The 21123-nt window shown below is 40.2% G+C and overlaps 1 protein-coding gene across 1 annotated transcript in view; it reads right to left on the reverse strand.

The window, feature by feature from the left end:
• The window catches only part of LOC136866693 (uncharacterized), a 145150-nt gene that overhangs the window by 79298 nt on the left and 44729 nt on the right, over nucleotides 1-21123 (reverse strand). The window contains exons 4-6 of the mRNA XM_068226810.1: nucleotides 19812-20007; nucleotides 4608-4815; nucleotides 966-1082 (exon numbers count right to left, since the gene is read on the reverse strand). Of these exons, the coding sequence (XP_068082911.1) occupies nucleotides 966-1082; nucleotides 4608-4815; nucleotides 19812-20007 (521 nt within the window). The remainder of the gene's footprint in view (nucleotides 1-965; nucleotides 1083-4607; nucleotides 4816-19811; nucleotides 20008-21123) is intronic.

The following is a 21123-nucleotide window of genomic DNA, read 5'->3' on the forward strand; positions in this document are numbered from 1 at the left end:
GGCAGTCCAAGACCTGGGCGACTTAAAAATACATGAAAAAGGGCCATCATTAAAGGAGTTGGGTCTATGGTGAAATGTTACAGATAAAACAACTGCCTAAAAATCAGACCCAATGGAGAGTGTTCACTTATGCCCTTTTGCTACATCAGGAAACAAAGGAAGTAAGCCAAGCCACCTCCATGAATATCTATATTTAGGTATGATCATCATCACCCCCTGTTTCCTGCTGCTTGGTTCGGGTAGTGTAACAGCCCTCCATCTGTCTCTGTCCTACCACCACTGTTCATGTATTATCTTCCATACCACCCCTTGTCTGTATACTCTTCATTACTGCCTCTTTCCATTATATTCTTGCTCGACCTTAAGGTCGCATGCCAGTCTCTTGTTTGAGGAATTTTATTCTTGGGATTCTCCTTTCCTCCCCATCCTAATCATGTGCCTATACCATTTTAGCATCTCTCTCTCTATCCTGGACTGGAGTCTCTTAACTCCGACAGCACTCCTGATGTCATCATTTGGTACTCTAGTTTTCTGCAGACAACTTCTCAAGAATTTCAACTCTGTTACACATATTCAGTTTCTTTCTGCCCAGTCATTGTTCATGAACCTGCAGCGTAAGTTATTATAGGCACAAAGTATATTTTATATTTATTTATTTATTTATTTATTTATTTGCTAGTCTGTGAGGACAGGGCCCTAGCAAACCACATTGCAGTTTATTTTGGTATTCTTTGCTACTTCAAAATGTCAGGATGATATTGTTTACGAAATTATTACATAAGCACCCTAGTTTGTAACTGTATAATTCTACATAGCAAAATCAAAGACGTTCGCTTGACATCATGAAAAAATCAAAAACACACATACATATCCGTTTCAGCAAACTACGGTCTTTTAAATTAACTTCAAACCCATAAAACTGTACACATATTATGAAAATGCAATAAAGTGGTCAATGAACTTACCTGGTGTTTGAACACCTCCAATAAACTTGTGGAATGAGAAGAACACTGCATCCTTATAGACAGAGCTCTCATCTACACCAGGAACAATAGGGTTCACATCAAGTTTCACATAAGGAGCTGCAAACACAAAAAAAAACATAAGCAGGGGCAAATTTGTCCCACGTGATACTATAAAAAAATTATTTCCTTTTGTAAAGCTTTTAAAAATAAGTGGGGCCCCACCATATAGATAATAAAAGGATTAGTAACATTGAATCTTTCATACCCTGTACTTGAGACATGATGTAGGCTTTCGGGCTTATGCCACATCAAGAAAACAAGGTGAAACTCTTTACGTTTTGCAGAGAACTTTGCTCCGCGTCTTCAGAAGAAAATCTCGACTGCTCACAAGGAAGACTTCCACAGTTTCACCTAGGTTTCTTGACGTGGAATAAGCCCAAAAGCCTATATCATGTCTACAATAAAAGATGTAATTTTTTGTAAATACACTACTGGCTCATTTGAGCAACTGCCTCAATATATACTGTATATTGCAATGATACCTACGCATACCATATGTTCTTTGCCATACTGACTCGAACTTTGTGTTTGAGCAGGAAAATTTTATGTTCATTGCACCTGAGCCTTGTTCTGTAATAGCATTTTCATCCCACAGAGACAGTTAGAAACTGTGATGTTGAAATGGGATAACGTTGAACTCAACACATCTGCAGCAGCAGCATAGTTCAAAAAATGCTAGAACATTATATTGATGGAGAAGTACCGGTAATGTATATCTGTATTTTTCATCTTTCCATCCGTTCCCTTTTCCTGTCTTAAATCGACTTTTCTTTCACCCTAAACTTCTGACGTCAATGCTTAAGATTTTTTCAAGAAGGCACCTTCAGTGAGTTTTGATGTCTATCCTCCTGATAAAGTTGGGAAGCAGAAATGAGAGGGCTAACAAGAAATTGGTGTACAAGAGCTGGGATTTCTGGTGACAGAGACCATCATCCTCATCTTTTATTATTTCCATGTCTACCCTCATCTCATCTTCCTGTTGCTCTGCCTTCCCACACTGACCTGTTATTCAACCCTATTATGTATTCCTATCTTTCTATATATGACTGATTTGTCACAAGTTTTGTTTCTTTCCTGCACTTAAAGCAGAAGCCTGTGAATTGTAAGTACAGCTTAGTCACTTTATTTGCTTCTTGATAACAAGAGAGCCTTCTGCAAACAGTCCATAATGAGAAGACTAACTGCAAGAAGTAAGTGGTTATGTTTCATTTCAGTAACAAATACTCATAAAATATAATGAAAGGAAGATACATAAGTTTGTGCGGTATTCTTTCGGGTTGGCAACAACGCGGCGTGAAGGGATTGCTTATCCTTATTCTGTCATTTTAACTGAGTTTGAAGTTTATGTGTTGTGAAATACAGGTTTTCTTGATTGTGAACGTATTATTTGTGTATATTTCAGACAAACGGATATGGAATGTCAAGTTGAGAAAAGTAAGCCTTTCCAACACATTTTACTTTTTGAGTTTAACCGAGGATCCAGTGCAGCACGAGCTGCGAAAACAATTTGTGAAGTGTACGTGAATGAAAAAATTGCTGAAAGAACAGCACAAAAATGGCTTTGCCGCTTTTGAGCAGTACGGTTTGACTTGTCTGATGATCCACCGTTCTGGAAAACCTTCAAATTTTGATGAAAATCGCTTGAATTAATTGCTTCATGAGAATCCTCGTCAAACAACATGGGAAAATGGCGCAAGTTTTTTAATGTGATCAGACAACTATTGTACGCCATTTACATTCGACGGCTAAGGTACAGAAATTGGGTATATGGTTACCACATGTGCTAAGTGACAGTAACAAAAAATGAGTAAACACCCGTTCGTCATTGTTTGCCCGGCACCGGTTGGCTTGTGACAGGCACGAAGCATTCCTTTCAAACATTGTCACTGGTAACGAGAAATGGTGCCTGTATGTCAACATGAAGAAGAGGAGAGAGTGGCTCAGCCCATCAAAAACAGCAACTCCCCATGCCAAGGATAGTGCCCATCCACAAAAAATCATGTTGTGTTTTTGGTGGAACAAAGACGCCATTCTCCACCATGAACTTCTTCCAAAAAACATAACGATTACCTCTGCTGTGTATAGTAACCAGCTAAGACGACTTGCCATTGCTACTGACAACAAAAGACAATGACAACAACCAGTCTTATTGCTCCATGATAATTCTCGTCCGCATACAGCGCAATTGACCAAAGGTGTGATTGCTGAACTTGGCTGGGGAACCTCTTCCTCATCCTCCGTATTTCCCTGACCTTGTCCCCTCAGATTTCCATCTTTTCTGCTCTCTTTCTAACTACATTCAGGGGCAAGTGCTTCCTGACAAAGCTTCTCTTGACCAATGGCTAACAGATTTCTTCCAGTCAAAACCAAAACAGTTCTACAGGCATCGATCCAATGCATGCAGATCCCTATACCTTGCCATCACAGACCAACTGACCCTATTAACATAAAATACATACTAGAGGTCTGCAAACAACCCAGTTAGTTTCCTAATGCTCCTTCGACTCTGAGTGGGCTTTGCTTACGGACAGTATCAACGACGTTATGATGAATAAACTTAAAAGGAGCAAGGAAAGGAAAGTGATTGACTATAAAATATTGGATACCATGCAAATATTTTAATGAAATATGCACTGAAGTAATGTAATAATTATAAACTTACCTACTATAAACACCGCAAAATCAACTTGTCTTGTTAGTAGACAAGGGATATTAACTTGTATTGTCTTTCACATAGTCATGTGTTGTCTGTTTTAGCACAGAATAAATCAAGAGAGAGTCATTTACTATATCTTCATTAAGCGAGTTCCTATCGTCACTAAAATAATTACCACCTGAACTAAAATTTCTTTCACTTGCCACACAGGAGGCTGGTATAGACAATATTTTCTTCGCTAGCAGAGCAAGTCTTGGACATTCTGTGCTGTTATTTTTTCCACTGAGCAAGGGGATCGTCATCAGAAATGTGATCTTTTAATAAATAAATGGTTGCAGTAACAATATCAGCAACGTTTATTCGTCCATAGTCTGTGCAAACATTAACTCGTTTTTGACATAGATCTGGGAAGCTATTCCCAAAAAACCATAAAGGGACTGAAATCTGTTGCACGTATTTTGATGCACTTCTGTGTAATGTTTTAATATCATGTGGTACTGTATTTGATGCACTGTATTAAACCGCACTTTACATACATGTGCTTTCATATGTGAGGTAGGAGATGCAAATGTCAATAAGAAAGCACAATATTTACAGGGCACATATCTTGCATACTGACCATCCGCAGTTGCTACTAGTAAGAAGTATTCCCATACTTCGCTCTTCATCTTTCTTTATCTAGGAATCCATATTCCTTCCTCTCAGGTTTTTCTTTCACCCTGTCTTTGGATTCCAGTTCCATGTTCGCAACAAATGTTGTGGTGAATGCAAATGTGAATCGGTCGGACTGAATGTGGTGCATTTGCTTAGACTGTAGAGTGCCAAGTAGCTGGACAGATCACGCTAACTAGCAGAGCAGGGCTTAACTACACAATTACCTTCGTTCGACTGACCGCAAATAGGGAATGCAGACCTTTAATACATACCTGCAGCAGCATAGTCCCAAAATGCCAACGCATTATATTGATGAAGAAGTAATGTAGTGGCTATGTCATCTGCTAAGATTCCTGTAACATTAGATGCAGCGGAGAAGCAACCTATCAGTTGACGGCCCTGATCTTGGTGGGCCTGAAGTTGTTGCTCCAGATCAAGCAAGTCGAGGAATCCCTCCCGTGTCTCAGCAATGCGTACAATCTGGAAAAAAAAATGTAAAATACAAATAAGTTAATCTATATTTCAACAAATAACTGTTTCCATTAACACCACAATTGGTGAATTTCATTCCATTCATTCCATCAGATGTAAAGCACTGCATATCAGACAAACTGATGTCTCTTTCTTATTGTTCAGTACATGCCTGAATCTGATTAAGCATGATTAATGGCAGAGCACAAAAATTAGAAAATGGAAACTCCTGAGTGAACCAAACTGTTCAAGACTTAAGTAGAACATATTGTTCCCAAATGTCTAAAGAGTCATTCACTGGCAGTAAAACTACATGAATATTAATGACATAACAACTCTTTCCTTTCATGCTTCATTTTGCTCCTTATGGAGTATATACACCAGGAGCCTTAACAGGCAATGTTTGGACTGTGATGCTCTCTCACGGGGGAATAAATTTAATTTTAACCGTAAAACCAATATTGTTTATATTCAAGGCAAGTGTGTAAATATTATTTGCATCACCATGTCTAACATCAGCAGATAATAGTGCTCTATTGAAATGCAACTGTGGTGCTCATACCTATTCACACACAGCTCCAGTCAACTTCACACATACAAACAGCAGCTAATTTTCAGTGATGACCTTGGTTATAGTTTTCATCTTTCAGTCGAACTATAACTGCCAGCAAAAGATATAAGATGCATAAAGATATACATAAGAAGGAAAGCTAATTGAAGAATTATGTAGTTCTCATTTAAACTAAAATCTCCAATAGTTATCTCAATTGACTGTGTGTGAGAGCAAATAATTTCTAACGAGAAGAATGCCAGCAATCTACTGAAGTCTCCAGTATCCACCTCCCTCGGAAACAGGACGCAGCAGAGTAATGGAGATTGATATAACAATTGCGAGCCATGGCTACTATGCAATAAGAGTAGCCTGGGAGATGGAGAGATTGTAGAGGCCAGAAGGAAAGGGCACACTTTCTCCTGAAGTGATCAATGCTACTTTAGAATATGCTGTAATTAATCTCAAACAGACAACACTCAAAGAATTCTGCCATTGTAGGTCTTCTAAATATTTTCTTTATTGTCGTTTCACTCTCAAATAATGTAGGCTTTGGGATGGTGACCGCTACTGATTACGTGCAGTTACAGGGCATTCCTAACAGTTTGGTTTTATATTATGCACTTTTTATCTTTTTTCTTTCCAAATTTGGTCAACTATAGACCAGACAGAACTTAAGGCTTCTCTTCTCTTCTCTTCTCTTCTCTTCTCTTCTCTTCTCTTCTCTTCTCTTCTCTTCTCTTGTTTCCCCTCTTTGGAAATTATCCGTTTGGTTCTCCTTTAGTAACCACTTCAAATGATTTTAGACTCTTCTGCTGAACTCTCTTCTATTGTACTGTAGATCATCTCTAGTACACTCCCTTTATTTGTTAAGGAAAAAGATATATAGAAAGAAAAGTTTCAATATCAGATTACCATTCAAGTTTACCATGTACACAAATATTATTAATCTTCTACTGGATGCAATTAATTGATTTAGTAGGCAAAGTTCTCTTCTTTCTTAGACAGTGTCACTAGCGCTATTGAGTAGTTGACTGCGTTTGAATGTGTTTCATTCAGTTTACAGGTTCTTTGAATAATTTTGTTTCTCATTATTTTGTATTAGAATTTTTGGGTGATTGAAAAATAGTAACATTTCTAGATCGATGTTTTCATGGCCCTGTTCAATAGACATGACATATTTTAGCTTTTTACATCTGAAAGTGAGAAATTCCAAATATTATGACAGTCATGGTTCACTTTTGATGAAATGTATTTCTCTGCAATTTCACACTGAAAAATGAAAACCAAGTCTAAAATACATAAAAGTTTCTTGTGACTAAAATGTTAATGTTTGCAATCAACTACACAATTTTATAAACACTTGAATGTGTATTTCCTTAATTAAATGATGATTTTAATTGAATTAAAAGGCTGGTATTTTTTATAATTACAAACAGCATATTTTGATAAAGCATCTATTGCACTCACTGCGCCTTTTGAAATGACACTGAACACTGGATCTCACAGAGTGTTAATCATGCTAAAACATGTTCTTCCACTCTCTTTTTCTGTCTGCTAAATGTTGCATTAATACACACAGCTTTTTGGTGACACAAGAATATAAAAAAGCTAGACGAGGGAAGGTAACTGTAGTGACCTTATTATTAAGATACAGCACAGCATTTGTCTGGTGCAACAAAGGAACAACACTGGGATCCATCTAGTCTACCGATGAAAGGGTGTTTAACGTTGTATTAACACACACAGGTTTTCAGGGCCACTGGTACAGGAGGGCTAAGATTAGAACGGCAGGTTGACATCTTACTAAAGACACTGGCCTAGTGTAAAAATGGGTAGTCACAGAAAGGCATCTTCAAGGCTGTTGATGATTAAATTTGAAATCAACATTCCCCAGTTACACGACTCGTATAGTATAGCCAACTCATTCTGTAAAATAACTGTTCACAAAACCCCTGGCGCAACAGCCCCGAAGGGCCATGGCCTACCAAGTGACCACTGTTCAGCCCGAAGGCCTACATATTATGAGGTGTCATGTGGTCAGCATGGTGGATCCTCTCGGCCTGAACTTGAATCTTCAAGTTTCTGAAAAGGATTTGAGGGTTGGTTCAAGGTCCACTCAGCCTACGTGATTACAATTGAGGAGTTATCTGATGGTGAGACGGTGGCCCCGGTCTAGAAAGCCAAGAATAACGGCTGAATTGAGCAACTTGAATATTCAGTATTCCAGATAACATTGTCAGGAGCATCAAAGAACACATTTAACTGGAAATGCAGCTATCTTCCAGTGACCTTTAATCAAGAAGTTCTGAAATGATCATGGATAAGCTCACAAAAGTGATGGTAACATTAAGATTTTGGAGGCACATATCAAGGTTGTCAAAGAAAATTCGCTAGCAAAAACATTTAGTAACTCTTTTCAAAGAGAAAATTATTTGTTCATTCTTCCAAAAATTAACACAGTAAAATTTGCTTAAGCCAAAAGCCTGTTTAAATCAAACATTTTCCGTGATCTCTTTGATTTCTCATAGTTAACTCTCAAATGAAACTCGAATATAACGGAAATTGCCTAAGGCGGAAACTGAATTTTTTTCGTTCAAACTAGGTATCCTAGTCAGCTGAATTATTATTATTATTGTTATTTATTGTCTTGTTTTATATGGCAGGATTCAGGCTATGAAGCCTGTTATTCTGTCTGACCATACATACACTTACATGAAGAGTTAAATATACACTAAATTATCTACAATTTAAAACTTTAAGGTATAAATAAAATGTTTTAATTAACCTAATAACTTAGCTATGATCTAATTCTACTATACTTTAAATAAATTATTATTTATTTATTAACCAGGTTTGACAGAGTTTCTTAAAGCGAAGGTGGTTTGACACGCTCCTAATTTCAGCAGGTAGGGAATTCCAAATTCGGCTGGCGGCGACTACGAATGATCTACTGTAGCCAGTTGAGCGGTGAATGGGAATGCTTAGTACTGAAGTGGAGGATGATCTGGTAGGAATACTAGAATGTGATGCTAGGTAATGGAATTGTGTGGCAAGGTATTCAGGGGTGTGCAATGTAACAGGGAAACTGTGTGTAAATTTTGTTGCTCTCTTAAGCGTAGCCATGAAAGTCTATCAAATGCGGGAGAAATATGGCTAAACCTTGGTATATCTGAATTAAATCGAACACATGCGTTATGTGCCTTTTGGAGCTTGATGGAAAGTGAGGCATTCGGGTTACTGTATACTACGTCACAGTAGTCGAATATTGGCATTACCATACTTTAGATAAGCAGTTTTCTTACATTTTGGGGGAGTAAATCTCTGAGTTTCTTAAGGGAATGTAAGGAATAAAACACACGCTTACATATACCTGTTACATGATCGTTCCAACTAAGGTTTTTATCCATTATCATCCCTAAGTTTTTAACTGTGTCTTTGAATTGTAAAAGAGTGCCTCTTAATGTTACTGAGTGGGTATGCACGTCTGTAAGTCGTGTGTGTGGGATTTTTGGGTAGCTAAAAAATACACTGCGATTTTTGGGCATTGATTTTTAGTGCATGGTCTTCGGTCCACCTATATATTCTTTCTAGGTCGTCATTCATATTATTGATTGCAATCGGTAAGTCACGAGGATGTGCATGTGTATATATTTGTATGTCGTCTGCGTACATATGATATTGACAATGTTTAATTACTTGTGTTAGTTCTGAAATTAAGATCGAAAATAGGAGTGGCGCTAGCACTGACCCCTGTTGTATTCCAGTCTCTACAGCTTGCCATGAAGAGAAATTTTCACCTGTAGATACACACTGCCGGCGATCAGAGAGATAGGAATACATCCAGGATAGTGTGCTTTGTGAGAAATTAAGAGCACGTAATTTTGCTATTAGTATGTCCGTGTCAACGTGAATAACAGGGGAAATTTATGAGAAATGCAAAAGTAGTTTCAAATTTACACCCTACCAGTTATGTACAATGTACATACATCACTCCGTAAGCCGATTATAAGAAAAGACAGGGATGGGCTGTACAATTAGTTCATGAGTTGTCCCGCTGACATACTAGCAAACCTAAGTCCCCCACTGATTCTAAATTTATAACACCAACTGAGAAATCTTGGGAAATCATTCAGCACGATACGATAAGGTAGGCCTACTTCAAAGAGATGTTAGCCATTAGCAAAATGAATGAGGCGAAAAATAACAAGTTGTCTTTGAAATTTAGAATTGACCTCACTGTTATGAAGAAAATAAAGTGAGTGCTACACAATTACTGCAAAGGTTTAAATGTGGAAAATATGAAAAATAATGTTATTTGCTTTACGTCCCACTAACTACCTTTTACGGTTTTCAGAGACGCCGAGGTGCCGGAATTTAGTCCCGCAGGGGTTCTTTTACGCGCCAGTAAATCTACCGACATGAGGATGACGTATTTGAGCACCTTGAAATACCACCGGACTGAACCAGGATCGAACCTACCAAGTTGGGGTCAGAAGGCTAGCACCTCAACCGTCTGAGCCACTCAGTCCGACAGGAAAATACTCAAGCGTACAGAAATTCTGAAAAAAAAAGAGAAAAAAGGGACAAAATAAGTGTGAGTGGCTGAATAAGGGTCTGGTCCAGAAAGCCAAGAATAAGGGCCGAGAGGATTCGTCGTGCCGACCACACGACACCTCGTAATCTGCAGGCCTTCGGACTGACCAGAGGTTGTTTGGAGTTTGATCTGGTTTGGATGAATAAGGAACGAAGCGGCAATTTGAAGAGTAAGCTAAGACAAACCGGAAAAAAGGACACACATACGATAATGTATGACTGGTTTTTGGATGCAAGATCTCGATTTCCTCCCCTCCCCCCCACTTCAGTACCTATTCTACAAGCTCAACCAAAACTGGTGGTGGAGAGTCTAAAAAAGATAATTTAAAAATAGAGCGGATGGTTGGAGAGTTTTCGTGTCAGACATGAAATAACGTATGGACAAATCAGCGGAAAGGCACATGATGTTGATATGGATGTTGTCAATGACTGGAAAGTTAAAATCGAAGGTTTAATTGCGGACTACCAGCCGGCAAACCTTGCAAACAGTGAGGAAACGGATTTGCTTTTGCCAAGTACGACGCTGAAACTGTAGGACGAAGGATGCGTCGGCGGTAAGGACACAATGGCCATTTTGATGCGCGGATTTGCAGATGGAACACTTGAAAAACCATTAGTGATTGGAAACGCTCGTAAGGCAAGATGCTGTCCAGCCCCACGGTGCAGAGGGGCAACGCATCCGCCTGTCACCGGTGGCCCCGGGTGCGATTCCCGGCTGGTTCAAGGATTTTTAATTGTAATGATAAATATCCCCTGGCCTGGGGACGTCCCTAATCTTCTTTTCCTCACACACAATATTCCACACTATCGCCATTTCAATTACACGCAGGTTCATACAATATGGTGCCAGTAGGGGCAAAAAATCCACAGGGGTCGACGCCCCGAACAAATAGCATTTTAAGCAAAGAAAGGCAAGATGCTTCAAAAATGTTCAGATATCCGACCTAGCAGTTGCGTGGAGTTCTATCAGAAAAGCGTGGATGAATTCAGAAATAACGGAGTAATGGTTGAAAACACTGAATCAGAAGATTAAGATGCAAAAAACGGCACATCTTGTGTTTAGACAATGGAACGTGTCATCCCACTCTTAAGTTGTCAAACATAAAACTCTGTTTCCTACAGGCGAATACAACTAGCATTAGACTACTCAACCACTGGATCAAGATGTGATTAACATTTTTGATGTGGACTAACGAAAAGACGGTTACGAATAAAGTACTGACAGTTTTACTGGATTATTGTCGCTGACGGGACAATCATATTGTAGTAAGTACAGTACAAAGTTATTACACGCAGCAGTAATCCCATCTATCGGAGATGAGTGCCAGCAGAAGAAACGAATCACATCACAACAATCGTCAATTTAATGTTATTGTTGATCAGTTTTATGAGTTTTCGATAATGTAGGCTTTTACATTCAGTTTTCTTCCGACTCGGTGATATTAGGGCATCTAATCCTTATTTCATGACATCTTTTTCTTTCATAATCTTCAAGCGATCATTACTTGACGATTTTTTCTCATTCTCTATACTCACTTCACAATTTTCCTTGTCGATATGGACCAAAGACCACGCGGTTTTACATCTTAAAACAATCATGATAAAAAACTATCGCCAGTTGAAATGAAATGGCGTATGGCTTTTAGTGCCGGAAGTGTCCGAGGACATGTTCGGCTCGCCAGGTGCAGGTCTTTCCGATTTGACGCCTGCGCGTCGTGATGAGGATGAAATGATGATGAATACGACACATACACCCAGCCCCGTGCCAGAGAAATTAACCAGTAAAATTCCCGATCCTGCCGGGAATCGAAACAATATTTCCATGTTAGCAATGCCGGCGTTGATATGGACTACGCAGAAAAAGTCTAAATTCATCAATTCTATTATCATTGTTCGTACGGCAAAGCAGTATTTCCTTTCACTTTTGTTATGCAGTATTTTTCGATAGGAACAATAAGGAGAATATTTAAAAATTAAATTTTAGGCAACTTTCCTTAAACTACCATTTCATCCAATTTGAATACAATTTTTATAGCCTAGACTGTAGTGCCTTATTCTCCGACTTCATATACCGATTTTCATTAAACTCTGTTCACCTATTTTCTCGTGGTTCCGCGTTGATATGGACTCTGCAACAAAAATCGAAATTCATGATCCCTGTTAACATAGCCGGGTCGGTAAAAATGTATAAGACATAAATGATTAGAAATTTAACTCTATATAACTTTAGTTATGTAATATTTATCGATAGAACCACGAATAACATAGATATTTGGGAATTAAATTTTAGGCCTTCCCCTAAACTACCATTTCACTCAGCGCGATTAACATTGTCTATAGCCTAGATTGCAGTGTCTCATTCCCCGACTTTATATACCGATGTTAATTCCTCTTGAGCCATTTTCTCGTGATTGGCGTACGTACATACATACATACATACATACATACATACATACATACATACATACATACATACATACATACATACATACATACATACATCTATATATATAAAAGCAAGTCGGGCTGGAGCGATGTATATATAAATATTTAAAAATGAAAAAAGACGTGAATTAATGAGGCACTTCCAGAAATCTCAGAAATTTGAAACTTGGTACGGGAGAAGCTGATGACCCCAGGATCCCTAGAAAAATCGGAAATTCTCAAAATTTCCTGAAGGGGGCACGCTGGGGGGGGGGCTCAAATTTTGGGCTCAGCATAAGAACGCAGCCGTATAACATATCCAAAACGACAACTTATAGGTTTCGTGGGCTTAAAAATTTTCGGGAATTTCCTTATTCTTATCCCCCGTCCCCCCAAATCAAGATGGCGGCACAACCTGCCAGACGAGGTAGACGAATGAAATATGGTGAAATTATAGCTTTTGGTCCCTAACCGACAGGAAAATTCCAAGATGTTTAAATTTTTCACTTTTTACCCCCAAAGATATCGAAATATGGAGGCCATTTTAATCACTGTGCAGACATTCGTTTTGAGCTATTTTTGGGCTAAACGGTAAGTCGTATCACAAAGCGGATGGCACAATGTCCCTTCAATTGGGAGTGATCTACAACTTTGGTCCTGTGACATTTTGTCGTATCTCTCTGCCTTATACGTTAAATTTGGCCCTATTTCTGGATTGTTCGTAAATTTGGCGATTTTTACAAGTATATTTCATTGTTTGGCACACTTATAAGAATGATAGGATCATCACGTTGGGTGCGCAAATTGGCACGTTTAAGGACCATATGTGGACCAAATTTCATGATTCTAGCTTATACGTAAGTAGGCAAAAAGTAATGTAAAATGTTAAAAATGTACCCAAATTTCACCCTATTCAAAATTTGAACTCAATTTACCCCCTTAATATGGGAGTTACGAGGAAATCGTTCAGAAACAAACATGTAGAGCGGTAAATGAGGCGTCTGATGGCGCAAACCGTCTCTTAATATCGTGAACCGTTTAGCAGATATGAAACTCGAAGTGGAAGTCTGCACTTTTCGACGTGCTCATGCTTATCCGTCATCTATATACAGTATATAAAAGCAAGTCGGGCTGGAGCGATGTATTTATAAATATTTAAAAATGAAAAAAGACGTGAATTAATGAGGCACTACGAGGAATCTCAGAAATTTGAAACTTGTACGGGAGTAGCTGATGACCCCAAGATATGGCCAGAAGGTGCGTCTTATCGTACAATCCGTTTTTCGATTTGATGTGCCGTTTAGCAGCAGTTATTCTGTAAATGATGGTTAACATCCTTATACTTCCTTATGGCGACTATATTCTTTCAATGACGTCGATTTGTAGCAATCTAGGAAGGGTTTGTCTGCCATTGGTATTAAATACATTGCAAATCGATAGTGACTGTCAGAAGGAGGGCATCTGCTATTGTTTTCAGTCCTCCCCACATCGACTTTGACAGGCAGTAAGAATGGGATCGTCCTCCATCTCTTGTGCCTCCATCTCTTGCGCACTATTTTAATGCATAATTCCCTTCTCGATTCGACTAGCAGAACTCTAGGGAGCGTGCAATTTTTTTTCAAAACTATTTTACCCGATCCTGTTTGTCAGTAGGCAAGGGTGTCTTCCATTATAAACAAATTGACCCATCTAAAATGTGACTAACGGTAGGCATAGTGGCCTGCTATTATAATGGAATCTCACCAACTCGGTGTGACTGGCAGGAAGCTGACTGGCATTAGAAAATGCGTCTGCCATTATAAAGATACGAACGCAACTCACTTGACTGGCAGTAAGGAAGGTCCTTGCAAATATAATAAAAGTTCCTCAACTGTAATCTATCTGAAAGTAGGAATTGGGATCTGCCATTGTAATGAAACCTCCCCAAATCGATTTTGGCCGCGCACTAGGCAATGGGGTCTGCCGTCAAATGAAAATTACCTTCTTCGTTGTGAATTGCAGTAAACAAGTGGACTTGCCGTTATCACAATTCCGCAAATCACACTTTCATTGGAAACAACGTCTGTGGATTTCACAATATTGATTCTCGGATAAAGCCAAGACACACCCAATTTAAAAATCGTATTCACTTCATGTGCACTAATTTACTTCGATATCCGTATTCAGTGTAGAGTACCGTAGCGAAGCACGGGTACATTTGCTAGTACATACATACATACATACATACATACATACATACATACATACATACATACATACATACATACATACATACATACATAAATAATGGAAAATTGAAAACTGCATTTGCTTGTTACTGTGGACACATTAGTACACACATAAACACACGATTATACTTGAAAATGAATTACAACAGTTCACTTGAAAATGAAAACCTACAACCTGTTTTCCAGTTAGTGACCGAGTCAGGGATGTAATGAATGAATCACATATAGGCTATTATTACGATGGGGTCGCCACTCCCAAAGTGATATATTAATGAATGATAGATGCTACGAAATGAGAATTGAGAGTTTCTGGAGTGAAAGATGACAGGGAAAACCGGAGTACCCGGAGAAAAACCTGTCCCGCCTCCGCTTTGTCCAGCACAAGTCTCACATGGAATGACCGGGATTTGAACCACGGTATCCAGCGGTGAGAGGCCGACGCGCTGCCGTCTGAGCTACGGAGGCTCCCCAACAATTCACTTATTAGTGGTTATTTAAAAAGTCTTTAGTACCCACAGCGGGTCTCCAGCCGGGCAGTCTGTTCCTAGGAAGTGCGCCCCCCCCCCCCCCCCAATTGTAACTGACAGGTCTCGCCTTTCACTTTCACTTCTCACGTACCAGACACTTAACACATCAGCTCCAATGCAGACAGGTTCGAACACACGGACGTCGGCTATCACGCAGTACGACGACGATACACTTGGCTCGACTCCACACGAGGCCGATAATACACAATTCACGTGACAGCTCCATACAATGACCTACTAAAAACATACCATTCGACAAAACAATAACAAAGAACTAACTCGACACCAACCACTAAACAAAGACAACTCTCCACTCCAACCCCACTACACTCGACCAACAATGACTCCAAGACTCCTCAACGGCAACACTGTGTTATAACTAGGGCTCGGAAGTTGAAGACCTATAACTTTCCTAAAATAGACCTAAAATTTCAACAACAAAAAAAGACCTAAAGAGTGGCAAAAGAGACGTAAATGCGATTCAATTTCACTCATAATATTAGTTTTAATTACATAATTAATGAAGTAAAGTAATATTTTAAAATGCAAAATTATGGTGGTATGCAATATACAGTGCAAAAATATATGAGTGAAATACTTCCTTCAGACAGGATATACTTTTAGTTTAATATAATTTAAAAAAGGAATTCTGTGTTTGTTAAAAAAGTACTTGCAGGATTTAGAATTTTTTTTTTTTTCCACCTGGAATGAATATAGCGAACCAACAATGGACATCGCCAACGGCCGTAGCCGTGTTGAAATACCGAATCCCGTGAGATCTCCGAAGTTAAGCAACACTGGGCGTGGTCAAGATGTGGATGGGTTGCCACGCACTGTTGGTGGGGGGTAAGGGAATGGAGGAGCGGAAAGGAACTGGCCACCCTACCGTACGTAAACTCTGGCTCAAGCACACCTCTGCGGAAGTTCGGACCTGCCTTCGGGCAGAATATACCCTTACCTGGAGAAAGAAATTGAAATTCGGAAACCTTACCTCAGGCCTATATCACAATAGTCGTCTCCAGGTTTTTAGTTGTAAAAGATGGTCGGTTTTCTGACAGCAGGTTGCGAAACATTGAGAAACCCCTCTCCACATCAACGGGTTCATACTTGATGCAAGGGAGATCTTTTTCTTCAAAAACAATCCCATCAAAATTTTATGCTCTCAATATTTGACTTATCTTGCACATAATTTGATACCCCTGGTTTTTTCAGCCACTAGTTTCATTTTTTTATTTCATTTTCTTTATTTTCACATATGGTTCAATGATATATTATGTATTTACTAGAGAAAAGATGTTGAAGAGGTGATTGGGGGGTAAGGGAATGGAGGAGCGGAAAGGAACTGGCCACCCTACCGTACGAAAACTCTGGCTCAGACACACCCCTGCGGAGGTTCGGACCTGCCTTCGGGCAGAATATACCCTTACCTGGAGGAAGAAATTGAAATTCGGAAACCTTACCTCGAATTGAGAGTGGGCAGTAAAATGTAGTCTAAAGAAGGTGAAGTTCAAAAAAACGGCCGTTAAAGACCTAAAAAAGGCTTTAAAAAGGATCAATAAGCCACAACGCCGAAAAAGGCACAAAAAAAGGACAAATACAACCCACCATTTTCTGGCCTACAATAACCCAGAATGAACTTAAATTATGTTGGGGCCGACTCGTTGGTTGAATGGTTAGCGTACTGGCCTTTAGTTCAGAGGGTCCCGGGTTCAATTCCCGGCTGGATCGGGGATTTTCATCGCTTCTAATTAATTCTTCTGGCTCGGGGGCGGTATTTGTGTCCGCCCCAACACACTCCTCTTCATATTCACCCAACACAGTACACTACCAACCACCACAGAAACACGCAATAGGGATTACATCCCTCCATATAGGGTTGGCGGTAGGAAGGGTGTCCGGCTGGAAAACAGCGCCAAATCCACATGTGCGACGCAGTTCACACCCGCGACTCCACATGTGTGGGAAAAGCGGTACGAAAAGCAGAAGAAGAAGAACATATACTATGTTGCGCCTCGTCTTCGGACACTAGACCAAAAAAAAAAGGGATTGTTTACTCAACTTCCGAGCCCTAGTTATAACATTACTCTCCGACGCACTACTCATATATACCCAACGACAACAGTCTGTTCGCGGTGAACCCGCTGTTACATCCATGGTGATGAAGTTCTGGTATCTTTGGGGAGCGTCCAGAACAGGAACCTTCTAGCTTTGCCTTCCAATATACTCACAAACACAACAAACAAAAGCACAATACAAGGAAAGACCGTCACATGCCCTCAAGCCGACTGGGAGCTTCTCGCCTTGACTCATTCATACTTTCAAGGAAATACCGAAGGAGGCTACAGCAGGGCTTTGCAGAATTTTAACGATATTAGCCCGACATGTTAAAAAAAAAAAAAAAAAAAAAAAAAAAAAAAAAAAAAAAAAAAAAAAAAAATGAAAAAGTAGCATTAAGAGCAACAAAGAAGAATACAATTTGGGACAAAAAAAGAAAAGAAAACCCCATCTCTAGATTATGCGCCGTGATTGCCGATTACGTCATTATTGACGAGAAAGTACCGACTAAAGCCCGATTTCAGAACTTGGACGAAATTACTGAAGAGTAAATGCGGCCGAAGAAGAATAAGATAAGTCAGTGCAGGAATGGTAAGTTTGAAAGATCTGTAGTTATGCAGTAACTGTTAATACAGAATAATTAACATGCTAAAATGCATTTTTTGTGTTGCTGTACAGGTAGTACAGCTGTTGAACCTCACTTCAAAATTCAAAACTGCGGAGATGCATTACAGAAACTGACCGCTTCTAAAGAATTTACGGCAAAGTCAAACTGTAAAGAAATGATTGAAACCCATCTTCGAATAACGAACTTTGATTGAGAAACAATCCACTCGCAGTTGCTTTGATTGATTCTCGTGCGGAGAGTCGGGAATGTATAGAACGTCTCAAATTAACAAACGCCGATACTCAGAAAATAACCGACAAGAACGGCATGTACGATAAGATCCGTAAAGAGCTGCGAAAACGTGCATTCAGCTCCTGGTGTTCACTACCACAAAAAGGACTCTGAGTGCAACTTTAAAGAACAAACTTTTGGGCGTGTGATCATACCGGACTGTCTTGTAACGAGAGGAGAGAGACTATAAAGATAACTGCTAATGTTTGCGCGGTGCGCTCAGTACCAGGCAGACCCCTGGACAACAACCACTGTCGGCATTGCCACGGAGAGAAAGAAACTCGTGGTAATGTCCTGGGATCCTCCAGACGCGGTGAGTTCCTAAGAAACACGCGGTACCACCATATCAGATCCTTCACTGTCGAAGTACTGAGGGAGAAGGGATTCAGTGTACACGAGGAGGTACACGGGCTGGCCATAAATGGTAGTTCGCAGAGAACTGACATCACAGCCTTTAAAGACAACAGTTCTCAAGGATTCAACTTAGATCCGACTGTCTACCATAGCGGTCAGCCAGAGGAGGTCAATCTACAAAAGATTTAAATATACAAACTCACTATTTCCCACTTCAGGAAATTGAAATAATAGGGATAATGATCGGAACTGTACCTCGTCACTTCCAACTTCCAATGAAGCTTATCCCCGAAATTGTGACTCTCGTCTTCAGAGGCTCTACCACGATCCTCAGACACCACCTCTACAGCTCTGAAATACCGCACTAATTATACTGTTTCTTTATAATTTAGAGTTTTCTTCAATGAATAGACAAGACAAAGACACCTCCGTACAGGCCATGAAGGCCCTTGGGGGAGTGGAAGGTAAAGGCTTCCACCATTCTTAACCGCGGCACGTGATGGGGTAGAGTGGTTAGCTCTACGCCCGACCGCCTTTGCCCCCAGGAATTAACCTGGTACTCATTTTTGATGTAGGCTGAGTGAACCTCAGGGCCATATGCACCTCCGGAAGTGGAAATCTCGTTTCTTAAATTTTACAACTTCCTGACGGGGATTCGAACCCACGTCCTTCCGGGCGAACCGAGCACGCCTTTACCGCCTCGACCAGGCATCCCCTTCAATGAATAGAACTGTATAGAAAAAAATCATATGTTTTACCTTGTTCTTAGTAGCAGACTGTAAATACAGGAGATTGTTCCTAAATAAATGGCAATGTATATATGAAGCAAAAAACTCGTTTGGATTTGTGGAAAATGTAAACCAATAATCATCTGATAGCTGTGTAATACGGTAGTTCATTTTAAAATGTTGGTTAGTAGGCTATTCTTTATTTATCTGCATACAGTACAAAAAGCTATACGTAGTACTGCAATTGAATTAGCGTTTGTGTTTATTCGAACATCTCCACCTGGAAACCTTTACAAATCGGAACCGTAAGATTCTGGCTTACACATATTTCACTGTAACATGATTAGGCCTAAGTATGCATGGGAGAAACCAGCGTTTCTGAAAGTGATGCCATTTGCTCGATTCCCAACGGCACAAATGAATTATTCATCCAGTGTGCTCATCTCGTGTGCATTAATACTTCAAAACGTGTATATAAAGACTTAAACTTGCAGTAACTACCGCTATGGACACCCAAAATTAGTACAAAAATCAATGCATACAAACTTTGCGTCTTAGTCAATATTGTTCCAATATTTTCAGGCACCTCGCGGAACGTTCTCCGTGAGAATACACGAAAGGAAAAGAGAGATAAGATGTACTCACCTTAGCCCCCACTTCCCTCCACGGGAGTAGGTTGGAATGGTGCTCGTAGGGTCCCATGAACACCACTGGTGGTTCAGGCAGGTCCAAGGCATGGATCAACTTGTGTACAGCACCGGTGCAGCCAGAGCCTGCGAAGATGACCGCATCGTGCTCGGAAGCATGGGTCGCATTGCGGATAATGTCGCGGGCTTCATGCCTGCAAGTACAAACAAATTGTCTTGATAATTACTGCCAATGAATTTCCATTACTGTACATTATATAACCATGGCATTAGCTAAACTAACTGTCGTTCTTTATCCCACTGAGAGTGAACTAGAGCTTCGCGGAACATTCCACTTGACAGTTACGTATGATGAGGCTATACTGAACCGAGCAGAGTGGTTTCGGCTAACAGTGTCCACGTCCGGCTCCATGGCTAAATGGTTAGCACGCTGGCCTTTGGTCACAGGGGTCCCGGGTTCGATTCCTGCAGGGTCGCGAATTTAACCGTCATTGGTTAATTTCGCTGGCAAGGCGACTGGGTGTGTGTGTCTTCATCATCATGACGACGCGCAGGTCACCTACAGCCGTCAAATCAAAAGACCTGCATCCGGCGAGCCGAACATGTCCTCGGGCACTCCCGGCACTAAAAGCCATACGCCATTTCATTTCACAGTGGCCTCGGCTTCACCGTGGCTTTACAGCTCTGCGTCTGGGAGGCGGTGGGCTGGTCCCACCATCGGCTGTCCTAAGAATGGTTTTCTATTATCCTCACTAAGGCCACGGCCTCTTCCCCCTTACCTTCTCCGCACCTCAAATCGCCGCAACACCTCTTCTGCCTTGAGAGAGGGCGTCATCCTCTAGGAAACCCGCCGTACCCAATGAGGGGACGGAATGAAAAAATTTTAGTAGGTAGTACCGGTAGTGGCTATAATAAGCAAGCAAGAGCTGTGACCATCTACCTCAGGGCTGCTGGGACAAAGACTTTTCGTTGAATATGTTCTTTTGAAAAATTCCTCCTTTCGTCTTTGTCCGTGTACACTCGTATAAGATGTGTCTCATTATTTCTTCGCTTTCTCCGTAAATTTTACATTCATTTTTTTCTTCGTTAGCCCAGTACCTGTTGGCCAGAGCTTCATTCCCGCACCTGAACGAAAGAGGGGGTGGAGAAACGTGGATGAGAAATCTTAAACCAACGGGAAAAAAATCAAAAATGCATACATTATTTCAATGTTGGTGTATATAAGCATCGCGTTAGTTAAAGACTAAAGTGCCGGATTTTATTCAGTGCTCTGTTAACATTGTAAATGGAATATTTTCAATGCCGAGAGG

This window comes from Anabrus simplex, chromosome 3 (assembly GCF_040414725.1).
Source record: "Anabrus simplex isolate iqAnaSimp1 chromosome 3, ASM4041472v1, whole genome shotgun sequence".
NCBI classification, from domain to species: Eukaryota; Metazoa; Arthropoda; class Insecta; order Orthoptera; family Tettigoniidae; genus Anabrus; species Anabrus simplex.